The 12074-nt window shown below is 39.2% G+C and overlaps 1 protein-coding gene across 1 annotated transcript; it reads right to left on the reverse strand.

Moving 5' to 3' along the window:
- Positions 1 to 7016: 7016 nt before the first annotated feature.
- Positions 7017 to 10446, reverse strand: LOC121374425 (transmembrane protein 144-like). Its single transcript, XM_041501526.1, has 4 exons — positions 10402 to 10446; positions 8633 to 8727; positions 7861 to 7958; positions 7017 to 7372 (listed from the first exon to the last, which is right to left on the reverse strand). The coding sequence occupies exons 1-4, from the start codon at positions 10444 to 10446 to the stop codon at positions 7017 to 7019; spliced, it is 594 nt and encodes a 197-aa protein (XP_041357460.1).
- Positions 10447 to 12074: the final 1628 nt, after the last annotated feature.

Below are 12074 nucleotides of genomic sequence, written 5' to 3' on the forward strand. Positions count from 1 at the left end.
CCAGTCAAGGTACACTGGCTCAAATAAGAAATAGCACAATGGGTCCACTTACGAGGATCGATCCCATACTGACTACGTCCGACCTCTTTTGCTTTTGATTAATGTTATATACCATTACTAATAACAGAGGATGTGTTTATTTTTCCTTGATCAAAGTTATACCATTATTAATAGTAGATTATTTTTTTGTTTCTCATTAAACATTATACCATTATTAATAATGGAAGAAGAATTTCATTGTGATTAAAGTAATATCAAGTACTTTAATATAAGTAAAAATGGTATGTAATCATTATGCAAATACACTCTCCAGTCTATTTCTTTGAAAAACAGTACTCCTCAGAAGAGCGAGGCGATAACCCTGGGTGCAATGTGTTGATGTAATTATACCAAACATACACAAGCCACCTACCCAAATCTCTTTGAAAACCAGGACTCCCCAGAAGAGAGAAGCGATGTAATTATACCAAAATACACACAAGCCACCTACTCGAATCTCTTTGAAAACCAGGACTCCCCAGAAGAGAGAGGCAGTGTAATTATACCAAAACACACACAAGCCACCTACCCGAATCTCTTTGAAAACCAGGACTCCCCAGAAGAGAGAAGCAATGTAATTATACCAAAACACACACAAGCCACCTACCCGAATCTCTTTGAAAATCAGGACTCCCCAGAAGAGACAAGCAATGTAATTATACCAAAACACACACAAGCTACCTACCCGAATCTCTTTGAAAGCCAGGACTCCCCAGAAGAGAGAAGCGATGTAATTATACCAAAATACCCACAAGCCACCTACTCGAATCTCTTTAAAAACAAGGACTCCTCAGAAGTGAGAGGCAGTGTAATTATACCAAAACACACACAAGCCACCTACCCAAATCTCTTTGAAAACCAGGACTCCCCAGAAGAGAGAGGTGATGTAATTATACCAAAACACACACAAGCCACTTACTCGAATCTCTTTGAAAACCAGGACTCCCCAGAAGAGAGACGCTGTGTAATTATACCAAAACACTCACAAGCCACCTACTCGAATCTCTTTGAAAACCAGGACTGCCCAGAAGATTGACGCAGTGTAATTATACCAAAACACACAGAAGCCACCTACTCGAATATCTTTGAAAACCAGCACTCCCCAGAAGAGAGACGCAGTGTAATTATACCAAAACACTCACAAGCCACCTACTCGAATCTCTTTGAAAACCAGGACTGCCCAGAAGAGAGACGCAGTGTAATTATACCAAAATACACACACGCCACTTGTCCAGGACAGGAGAGGTGGGGTGGGGGGGGGGGGGGGGGGGAGAGACCACAGGTGCAAGTGAGCACCAGCAGCCAGATCGTGGTCGGTAGCAGGCGTAGAGGGGGTAATGGTGCTATGAAATTTTGAATGGAGCAAGAATTATCCCAAAAGAGAAAAGGTGCGCAAGTTTGATTGAGGAATTTGGGCGCAATTTTGAAAGGTTGGTCAAAAAGAAAGTTCCGGAGCTAATATAGGTTTTGACTTTAGTGAATCAAGAGTAGCTCGTTAATTAGACCTCTATGATGCTGTGGTGTGTTCCTAGGTTGGCCATAGGGCCCGCTTCTGGTTGTGGCATGACAACCCAGGGGAGACTCGTGTAATTGTGTAAAATCCGGTAGGCAAGGCGCTGTCATTCCAGGGGTTTTCCAAATCTTGTTGTTGTTGCAGTTAATGACGTCCACCTCTTCAGTGTCACCAAGTACCAAGTAGACCACCAGCAGCAAGTATTTGGGGGTGGGATAGGGTAGGATGGTATTCTTTTGTCCAGCTTCCCTTGGATGCAGTGCAACTGTGTACTCGGAGCCGGTATTCTTTTGTCCAGCTCCTTATTAGAGTACGTGCTGGGCCATTAAATGGGGGGCGGGTGCATTGTTATTATTAGTCAATGCACCCTATGTACTGTTCCGGTTTTGCATGCTGTCTGTTTGTAAACCCTAGTTTGGTGTGAAGGTCCCTATTCTAATATAAGCAACGGCAATCCAGAGCCCCCCCCCCCCCCCCCCATCCTTGGATAATAATGAAATACAAGGAGGGGGGGGGGGGAATTATACTAGCCTAGCTATCTAATTTGAAGGGTTTTCCCTTATAGTGTGAGTATTGGTTAAAAAGCCTAATGCTTAGCATACTTAGTTTGGTTACCAATGAAACAATGCATCTATTTAAGTAGGGAGTCAACTATTGGTAGGAAGAATAGTATGTAAGTAACTGTATACATGTACTAAGTTGAATTTTGTTTCCCACCCCCTTAAATTCTTAATTAAGTTTGCACACTTATTGGTAATATGAAGTTAAATGATGTCTAATAAGTAAGCTTACTTGTTATCTATCTGGTTGTCTGGTAATCTGGTTTTCTGGTTTCTCATCCACCTGTTCTTCTAGAACCCTAAGTGACTCACCTTATATTGCTATAATAGAGCTTGTAATTGGTAGTACATGGTGCAGGTGCGAGTGCAAAGGCAAAGTCGTGAAGGTTATTTACAGTATTGCGGTCTCCAATTAAGGGGATAACCACCGCAATAATTTCCTAAAAAGAAGAAATAAAGAATATTTATATCTACAAATATACAAGTTTATCAGATATAATATCGTGCTTTTACCCCTCATCGTTGGTCCCCTGGGGTGAAGTGCATAGTCGAGGTCGAGTGCTTAGGGTCGCTCCTCCATCCGGGGGACCTACAGGCGAGGGGTGTTGCATGTCGTTTGTCGTTTGGCTAGATATATATTATGTTAACCATTCCACCGTTCTCTCCCTGGGTTTGGAATGCATGGTCAAGGTCGAGTGCTTAGTGTTGCTCCTCCATCCAGGGAGTCACAGGTGGAACGAGTTTAACAGTACAGTTTAATTTAATTGGCATCGAAGTTTTATGTTGCTTGCCACCATCCCGCCGTTGGTCCTTCAGATTGGAGTGCATAGTCGAGGTCGAGTGCTTATGATCGCTCCTCCATCCGAAAGACATACAGGCGGGCGGTATTGAGCATTATCTAGTGACTGTTTTAGTCTTGTTTTATGAAGAAATTTCTAAATTATTTTTAATATGTCAGGAGTCCTTGATTGTGCTACCTTCCCCCATCCCACCAGCAATCGAATGAGTTGGAGTGCATAAAGGTGTAGGGTCGTTGCTCCGTGTCAGTTGAATGCCGGCAGGGCGAGTTGTATGATGGCGTTTAGAGTTTAGGCTTGGCGGACTGAAGGAAGTTGAATATGGCTTTAAATATTTCTTGTTTATGATGTTTATCTGGGTTAAGTAGTGAGTTAGGAGTGATTTTGGGGGCAGGGTTGGCTTTAGTTAGTGGTTCAAGCATGGTTTTTCTGTGATTGTTGTGCAGCGTGCAGTCCAGAAGATAGTGTTTCATATCTTCTGGGGTGCCGCACTCACAGTTAGGATCTTTATTGGTTATTGTGAAAGAGCATTTAATAAGTTGCATTGATTTCCCTATTCTAAGTTTAGTGATGATTTTATCTATTTGAGAGATTGGATGTTTAGGTCTTAACTATTTGTTTAATATTATAAAGCACTGTATTTTGTGTTTGATCCCAGCTTTCTTACCATTTATTAATGTAGTGTTTCCTCGCTTTGGACATGAGTTCGCTGATGCCTAATGGGAGTGTTTTAATTCTGTTAGTGATTGGTAGTGTTGTTTTGGCTCCATAGTCTGCTACTTCATTGCCAATTATTCCTTCGTGAGCTGGGACCCGTTCGAAGACTACGCTAAGTTTAAGTTGGTTTATTTTGTTAAGTTCATTATGAATAGCTGCTATTATATCCGGCATAGTAGATTTATTTGTTTGAAGTGACTGTATAGAGCTAAGACTATCTGAGAAGATGACATTGTTGTTATATTTTTGAGTTTTTATCCAAATGAGAGCTTCATGAATGGCTGTCAGTTTTGCTGTGTATACTGATAAGTTATCTGACAGCCTGGCGTATTTAACTATTTTAGAATGTCTGGAACGTTTTTCTTCGACTACTGCAAAGCCAATCCTACCGTTATCTGGATTTTTAGAGCCATCCGTGTAGATATGGATGTGCTCAGGATAGTTTTCATTAGCTGCAGCTTTGAACAGGATTTTTTTAAAGGGAGGAAATGGAGTTGCGTCTGTAGCTTTTTTGATTAGGTATGGTGTGTCACATTCAATTGGTTGGTTAATATGGTAGTGCGCCACTGGTGTATTATCTATCCCTACTTCAGTTTCTATTTAGCTAGCTTTAGTGGCGAAATAATCATTAAGTTTAAGGTTAGTTTTAAATGCTTGTCCTGGTTTAGCTATGATTGGGGTGAGTTCCTGAACTGGGTGATCTAGTTTAAGAGAGTGAATTTTAATGTGATAATTAAGATGAAGAATACGGTGATAAGTCAGTGGCATAATGTTGAACTCTACTTCTAAGCTTTGTCCGCTGGTGTTAGATGGAACTATGATTCTAAGAGCTTGATTTTGGATAACATCTAATTTATGTAACAGTTTGGGGGCAGCACAACTGTAGGCTTGAGCTCCATAGTCTATTCTGGAGAGTATACATGCTTTGTAAACCATAAGCATTGCCTCTGTTTGCGTTCCCCAACTGGTACCTGCGATGGCTCTTAATAAGTTTAGAGTTTTCTTTGAGTTTTTGACTATGTCATGGATATGATCACTGAAAGTTAGTTTTGAGTCAAAGGTGACACCTAAAAATTTAAGTTTAATGCCCCAGTCTAAGGCCCATTTATTAAGTCTATTCATATCAGCTTGCATTTGGTGAAAAAGGTTAGTGGTTGTGTTGCCTGTACAACAGATGGCGCAGTCATCAGCAAACAATGCTGTATTTAATGTTGAAGCCTTTCCTGGTTTTTCTTTGGCATTACGTGCTTTAGTTATATCAGTAATAAAAATGTTAAATAAGGTTGGTGAGAGGACCGAACCTTGTGGTATACCATTTATTATTTCAGTTCTATCTAAAAAGTGACCATTAACTTTAACTAAAATTGATCTGTCATGGATGAAGTTATTGATAAAGTTAAAACATGTTACCTTGAATACTGTTACTTTGTAGTTTATTTAGTAGTCCTTGACGCTATACCATATCAAAGGCCTTTTCTATGTCTATAAAGATTGCTAAAACTTTATGTGATTTTCGGAATGCATCGTTAATACTATTTTGTAATCTAACAATTTGATCTATAGTTGAGTGTTTAGCTCTAAATCCGCTTTGTACATTAGTTATTAGGTAGTTATTAAGTCTTTTATTTATAATAGTTTCTAAAGTTTTGCACATGTGGGACGTGAGTGTTATCGGTCTGTAACTCCCCGGGAGGGAATGGTCTTTTCCTGCTTTAGGGAGACTAAAGCATTCTGCGTGTTTCCACGCAGTGGGCATTTGACCCTCCCTCCAGATTCGGTTAAAGAGCGATAACACTACCCCTAGGGCTACGTCCGGCATGTGCTTAAGTAGTGTGTAGCTAATTTTATCAGGCCCGGTGGCAGTACTCTTTTTTGCTTTATAAGAGCTGTTTTTAATTCTAGTAACGTTATCGGTTTATTGAATTCTAAGTTATCAGTAGTTTGATGGTTTGCTGTTTTGGTATCGTTAGTTAGTAGAGAGTTCTTTCTTAAGTTTTTCAAAAAATTGTTTAGGAAGTATCCCTGTCCCGAGTCAGACCCCCGATCCTATCGGAGGCCGGACTCGGGATACGCGTGTTCGAAACCCTAGTGGTATATGGACACGTTAAACCAGTTTGTGACGGAACATGCTCTTATATTTTCGCCTGTGGCGATGTTAATTGTTTTAGAGGGCCGTGGGCAGCTTGGTTACGTAATACCCCCGCGCGACGGTGGTAGAGCTGCGTCGTAATACACACCCAGACCAGGTGTGGAGGCCATGTGGCCAGTAGTTACATAATAACTCCGGTAGTGCGGTTTATGATCAGGGTATTGCTAGCGAACTGGCGACAGTAAGTCTGGTCATCTAAGAAAATATACCGACTCTGGGAGTTGTGGAAATATCACATGATAGGTGAGGTAACGCGTTGTGCCCCCAGGCGATATTCGCTGTCTGTGAGATTTTTGAATAAATAGATAGGATTTTAGAGATATCGAGGAGACACATTTGGAAGGCTCCCGGGGAACGTGTCCGTCAGGACTGGTAAATATATTTTTCTGCTCTGTTGTATAACCTTGATGTGACTGATGTGACTTTAAATATTTTAATACTGTATTATACCAATATTATTTAGACAGTGTCTCCGGAATCTGACGAAGTAAATTGTAGGCTTCACTGTCTAAAATATTAAAGCTTAGCCAGTCATCCTAGAGGACCTAGGTAAACTGTAGGTTATTGTCTTTATTGTGATAGGTACCAGTATTAATTCTGTATTACAAGGTTACTGAATGAGTAGTTAAGGGTTAATTAAAAATTAACCAGTTAGGAATAGAGTTGTAATTCCTTTATTAATTAATTTCCCCTGGCAGCGTTTCTCAATTATCACACGTGTGTGTGTGTTGTATCACGGTGAGGTGATTAGAATATTGTGTAAACTAGACACCTAGTGATTAACTAATTAAGTGATTAGTTCTGGGTTGTTATTATTTGTTGTTGTTAATTAACTACTGTGGCAAGTATATTTGTCAGCGTAATGGTAATACAGATTCCAAAGTGTATTGTGTTTTGTTGTGTTTTCTAGTGAACTAAACGCACTATATATATATTTATTTATATAAGATCTTATCTCTGATATACCTAGAGCCGAGCCACTCGGGTATTAGACTGCCCGATACAGAGAGATCTAATAGATATACAGTTAGGAGAGATATTTGTATAATCTTGTTTTATTCAGTTATGGGTATTATAGGATCCCCGTGACACAGTTACTAAGCTAGGAAAATTTTCATTGCTACTATTTTTACTGAAGGTTTTACTGAGAAGTTCGGCCTTTTGTTTATTAGTAGTTGTTGTTTTATGTTCTCCCCAGAAGAGAGAGGCAGCGTAATTATACCAAAACAGATGCAGGCAACTTACCGAATCTCTTTGAAAACCAATACTCCCCAGAAGAGAGAAACGATGTAATTATACCAAAACACACACAAGCCACTTACTTGAATCTCTTTGAAAACCAGGACTCCCCAGAAGAGCGAGGCGATGGCCCCGGGTACTGTGGTGATGATGGGGAACGCCACAGGTTCCGACAGGATGCTGTTGGTAATGAACCATAACGTCGTGGCAACAGCCAACATGACCCCAGACCCCATGCCCGGCAATACGACCTTTGGATAAATCTTGGGCTGGTTCTTGTTCACAGCACAGTACAGCAGGAAATAAAACGTGCTGGCGAGGTAGATACCACAGAAATGAGCAAATATGTAATCCAAAGCTGAAATGTCGAGAGACAAGTTATGAAGAAATGCACAATGAAACAAAAATATTTAATATTATTCAACGTTTATTCTATAACGCATGCTCAGAATAAATGTTAACCAGCATGGCTTTAGATCTCACTAATTTGGGCACAACAGATTTGTTTTTGGTACTATAATGTTATTAACAGTTGCTGAAGAATTGTGAATATTTAGAACTTCATTTCAAGTTATTTTAATCTAATTAAAGCTCAACATTTCAGTGGTTTTCAGGTGTGTACTTAATTTGAGCGAAATCATTTTGGGCATGTTGTGTACAAATGTAAAAATTCTGTTTATGGTGATCGAGTATTGTGGACAAAATAATGTGTCAAAGCCTTTAACTAGTTTATTATATGTATACAAATATCAATCAGCTACTGAGAATATAGTTAACTAGTTAATAGCAACTTAACGGTTCATATTTATGTTGAAGAACTTGATGTATTCAATTACTTTTACTTACAGTTTTGGCTGGCACAGGGTCTTGTGTCTTTTATATAAATAGCAGGTACAAACATCAGTCCATAAAATACTCCAGACACTACCGACAAGACAAGACCTCTGTAAAAACAAAAAAACAAAACAAATTCTTAGAAAACTACTTGAGACATTTCACACAATAATTCCAATCTATACAGTGATAGAAATAAGCAGATTTTTTTTTTTACTAATCCACCGGACAAATACATCTAGGAATCTAGATATTTTCACTTATCTAATACATGGTTTGTTTTATTCAAGTATCAGGATGATGTTTGTGATAGCTCAAAATGAAACTGCACTCAAAATTGTTACTTGTCCACTGGACAACCACCGAGGCACATTTTGCTTGTCTGAATAGATTTTCACTTGTTGGGACAAATGGACAAGTCCTTATTCTGAACACTGCTGTATTCAGTGTGTTTTTATCAAAAAAAACAGCTTGGAATATAGTTGTTAGTTTAAAAATCTCATGATTGTAATAAACTGGCTTCAGTGCAGTGGCATAACCTGGCTTCAGTGCAGTGGCGGGGGGGGGGGGGGGGGGGGGGGCACAGAGGCCATGCCCCCACCCCAATCAAACAACTGTAAAATGTAAATTAATCTCCTTAACAAACTAAATTAGTCAAAGAGTTAGTTAAATGGTGCATATTCCATGTTTATAATCAGAAGTATGCTGTCTTCTTCATTACAGATTTGAATTTAATTGAAAAACGTACATTATTTCAAATATATCATATGTACCGGGTACTTACAAAACTCTCTTGCCAATAGGACCCAGTCGGTCTAGAAATGTTTGATCATCACGATTGTATGCTTGGAGACTTGGCGGTTGGTTTACACTACCAGTCTGAAGGGAAAGGAAAGGAATGTTTGTTTAACGACACCACAGCATATTTTATACTATAGCTATTATGTGTCTAACATGTGGTTATTTAGACATTTGGGCCCTGTTTCACAAAACAATCTTAGTGCTAAGAACACATTATGTGCATAAGGAAGGGTGTATACTACCAAATCGAATCCCATAGATGTCAATAGTAACATATGTGGCTAAAACTCCTACCTGCAGCGTATCAATCGACATAAATGCCACGGATACTACCACCCCTCACCCTTAAAGTAACTCAGAAAAAATTCGGGGTCAAGCTGCTCACATTTGAGATAACGAGTAGCGTCTATGACTACCCTAGTTCCGCATAAAATTCAAGTACTTTTTTTTTTACAAGTACCCCATACATGTTTCAAGCTACTTAGACTAGTCAATATATGAAATGACCCAAAACAAATTGCAACAGAAGGTTTCTGTGCAACTTTGTAATTGTGATATATTCCTTAAAGGGACACACCCTAGTTACGGCTAGTTGTTAACCATTACGGCGTTGTTTTTCGCTATTAAACCCATTTTTTCACAAATAAAATTGCACTTTACTTACCGTTTATTATTTAGAATATACATTTCCATTCACCTGAAGTGTTTTTTGGTAATCCTGGTTTTTGTAATACCACAAAATGCATTTTTCGTATTTCATAAAATCGCACGCACGTCTGAGAAAAAACCGTTGAGCAGACAAGGTCTAATCTATTTTTAGAGGAGATATTTCCATTTCAATGTCACAGACGTTGGTATATCACGTGACCGTTATCGTTTTGGTTCGGTTTGTTTTCTCGTGCACGGTTCGCGCAATCAACATCCGATTTGTTGTTGTTCATTTGTGAGATTTTTCTTCACAGTTCGTGAACATTTTCAGTAACAATAAAGTTCAGACAAGTAAGTGTCTCAATACAAAACGTTACAAACACTTAAAACCAAAAACCAATAATTTTGCTAAGTCTTACGATATCTGGAGAGGGGATACAACCAGGACAGAACAGTTGGAACATGTCCAGAAGAGGTGAAAGAAACGCACCCCAAGTCTGTGAAATTTGTCGTGACGTAGGCATTGTTGTGCTTCGAGCGACATCTACCGGTGACATCAGAATACTAACTTTCAAAATTATTTCAAGCAATTGGGACATGGGGATTCCCATGGTATTTATCGATATAAAACCTGATTTTTCACTCCATTTGATAAAAACGTGATCTAAGTGTGTTACAGGTTTGTAGATTAACCAAATTATAATTTATTTTCGCTGGATGGAACTAGGGTGTGCGGCTTTAATAACATACAAAACGTAGAGAAAAATTGAAAAATATATAATGTGGGTTTTTTTCTTAATTTTTGTCGGGGGGTGGGGGGGGGGGGATTTTAAAAATTGTTATTTTATATCTTTATCTTAATTAAAATAAATTTGTAAGGCATTATATAAGCATAATTAATTTGTAAGATAACATATAGATAGTAGAAGTAACATTTTATTCAAATATAATCCACACATTGCCATGTATGGCAGTAAGTCGTGTAGGGCGGATCTAGGGGGTGCCCCCTAAATTTTGCAACAGATAGTTTTCTTTGAAGTACAAAAAGCTTCCGATTTCACCAGCTGTCGATAACACTTTCAATGCTGACCTGCTTTGGAAAACCTCCTGGTTACTAAACCCTCGTACACCTTCGTGGAATGGATTCATGCAGATGGTTCAGCATGGTCCTCACGCAGGGAAATCGTCAGTTTTATTCATGCCAATGATCGATCTCAAGTCTAATGATGAGACATGTATCTATTCCATCATGACGTTTGTAAGCAAGCAGGCTAAACAATATGATCTTACACCAGTTCTGACATTTGACCAGCCTCTATGGTGGAAGGCATTGCAGATACAAAAAGGTGATTCTTCAGATAGTGCTATCCAAGGTATTGTGCTTAGACTTGGAGGACTTCATATTGAAATGAGTTTCCTTGGAAGTATGGGCCAATTGATGGGAGGTTCTGGGCTTCACCAGTTATTGGAGACCATTTATGCTGATACTGCTGTAGGACAAATGCTTAGTGGCAAGGCTGTATCTAGTGTTATAAGGGGACATATTCTCATAGAAGCGGTCCTGGCCTGTATCATCTTGTCAAACGTTTATGGGATATCTATTCCATTTATCTAGGTTGGTGATTTACATTCTGATCCAGAATCGGTTGGCAGGATGGAATACTCTATGGTACAATACACAGCCGAGCAAACCCCAGATGATGCTGAAAACAGCCCTGATGAATCAGGAACCCACGAAATTACAAATGGCTGCAATGAATATTATGCTGGGCCAAAACCTGAGAGCACAATAACAGATCAACAAAATCCTGATAGTGAATGTAAGAATGATTTGTTATTGATGGCAGATATCTTGGATAAATTGGGCAATGGTCAAATTGACATACAGACAGCATGTTGTGACAAAGTCTTGGAAAAAATTCCCAAAGCAATTGATGGATTTAAGAAAACTATGGATACAATACCTTGAGATGATTGAAATTTTGATAAGATTCATCAAAGCAGAACGTATGGGAAACTGGGGTCTTCATATCCAGGCTTTATCCGAAATCTTGCCATACTTTGCCGCTTCAGGACACTATTTTATACAAAGTCTGTATACCTTTATTTAAATAGCATGTCCCAGCTGGGTGAAGAACATCCTGATGTACTTAAATATTTTCAAGAAGGATACCACGTTATATGAAGAAATCATAGATACTGGGAAACATGGTCTTTCAACAGATTTGGCTATTGAACAAATGCTTATGTGCACTATGAATACATCTGGAGGTCTCACAAGAGGGAGAGGTACGACAGAATTACAACGGACAGTTTGGTTGTTGTCTTCTCCAGACTGTGCTGATGTAAATCAGGCAATGCAAAATCTTACTGGCATAATGTACACTTTCACTGAACAACATAAGGACAATAGCAAGGCAAGGCAGTTAAGAGATGTTCATGATATGACCAAACTAGCTGGGTTTCTTGAATCAAGAACTCCTTTCAGTGAGAACACTTCTCTTTGTAACATTGCTAGTGGTATGGTTGCAGATAAGACAGCTAATGATGACACTGTCCGAGAATGTGGATGCAGAATTCTGAAATCCATGGAGGGGAAAAGTGTCAGTGACTTTGTTTACAAGAAAAAAGATCAGGCAGTAACCATGAATACAAACGTTGCTATAACCGTGATAGAAACGAACACTTGCCCCCTCACCCCAGGCGAGACGAAATGGGGACGAGTACAACTTAAATGGTGCTAGTCCCCCAGGCGAGTAATACTGGGCAGTTATGAC

Source organism: Gigantopelta aegis, chromosome 6 (genome assembly GCF_016097555.1).
Source record: "Gigantopelta aegis isolate Gae_Host chromosome 6, Gae_host_genome, whole genome shotgun sequence".
Classification (NCBI taxonomy): domain Eukaryota; kingdom Metazoa; phylum Mollusca; class Gastropoda; order Neomphalida; family Peltospiridae; genus Gigantopelta; species Gigantopelta aegis.

Excerpts from the sequence above, each read along its gene's own strand:
- LOC121374425 (XM_041501526.1), bottom strand. The coding sequence starts at position 10,446 with ATGAATCCATTCCACGAAGGTGTACGAGGGTTTAGTAACCAGGAG. Across the intron at positions 7,959-8,632 it reads CCTATTGGCAAGAGAGTTTT|AGGTCTTGTCTTGTCGGTAG; the intron begins GTAAGTACCCGG and ends TTGTTTTTACAG. Across the intron at positions 7,373-7,860 it reads ACCCTGTGCCAGCCAAAACT|CTTTGGATTACATATTTGCT; the intron begins GTAAGTAAAAGT and ends TCGACATTTCAG.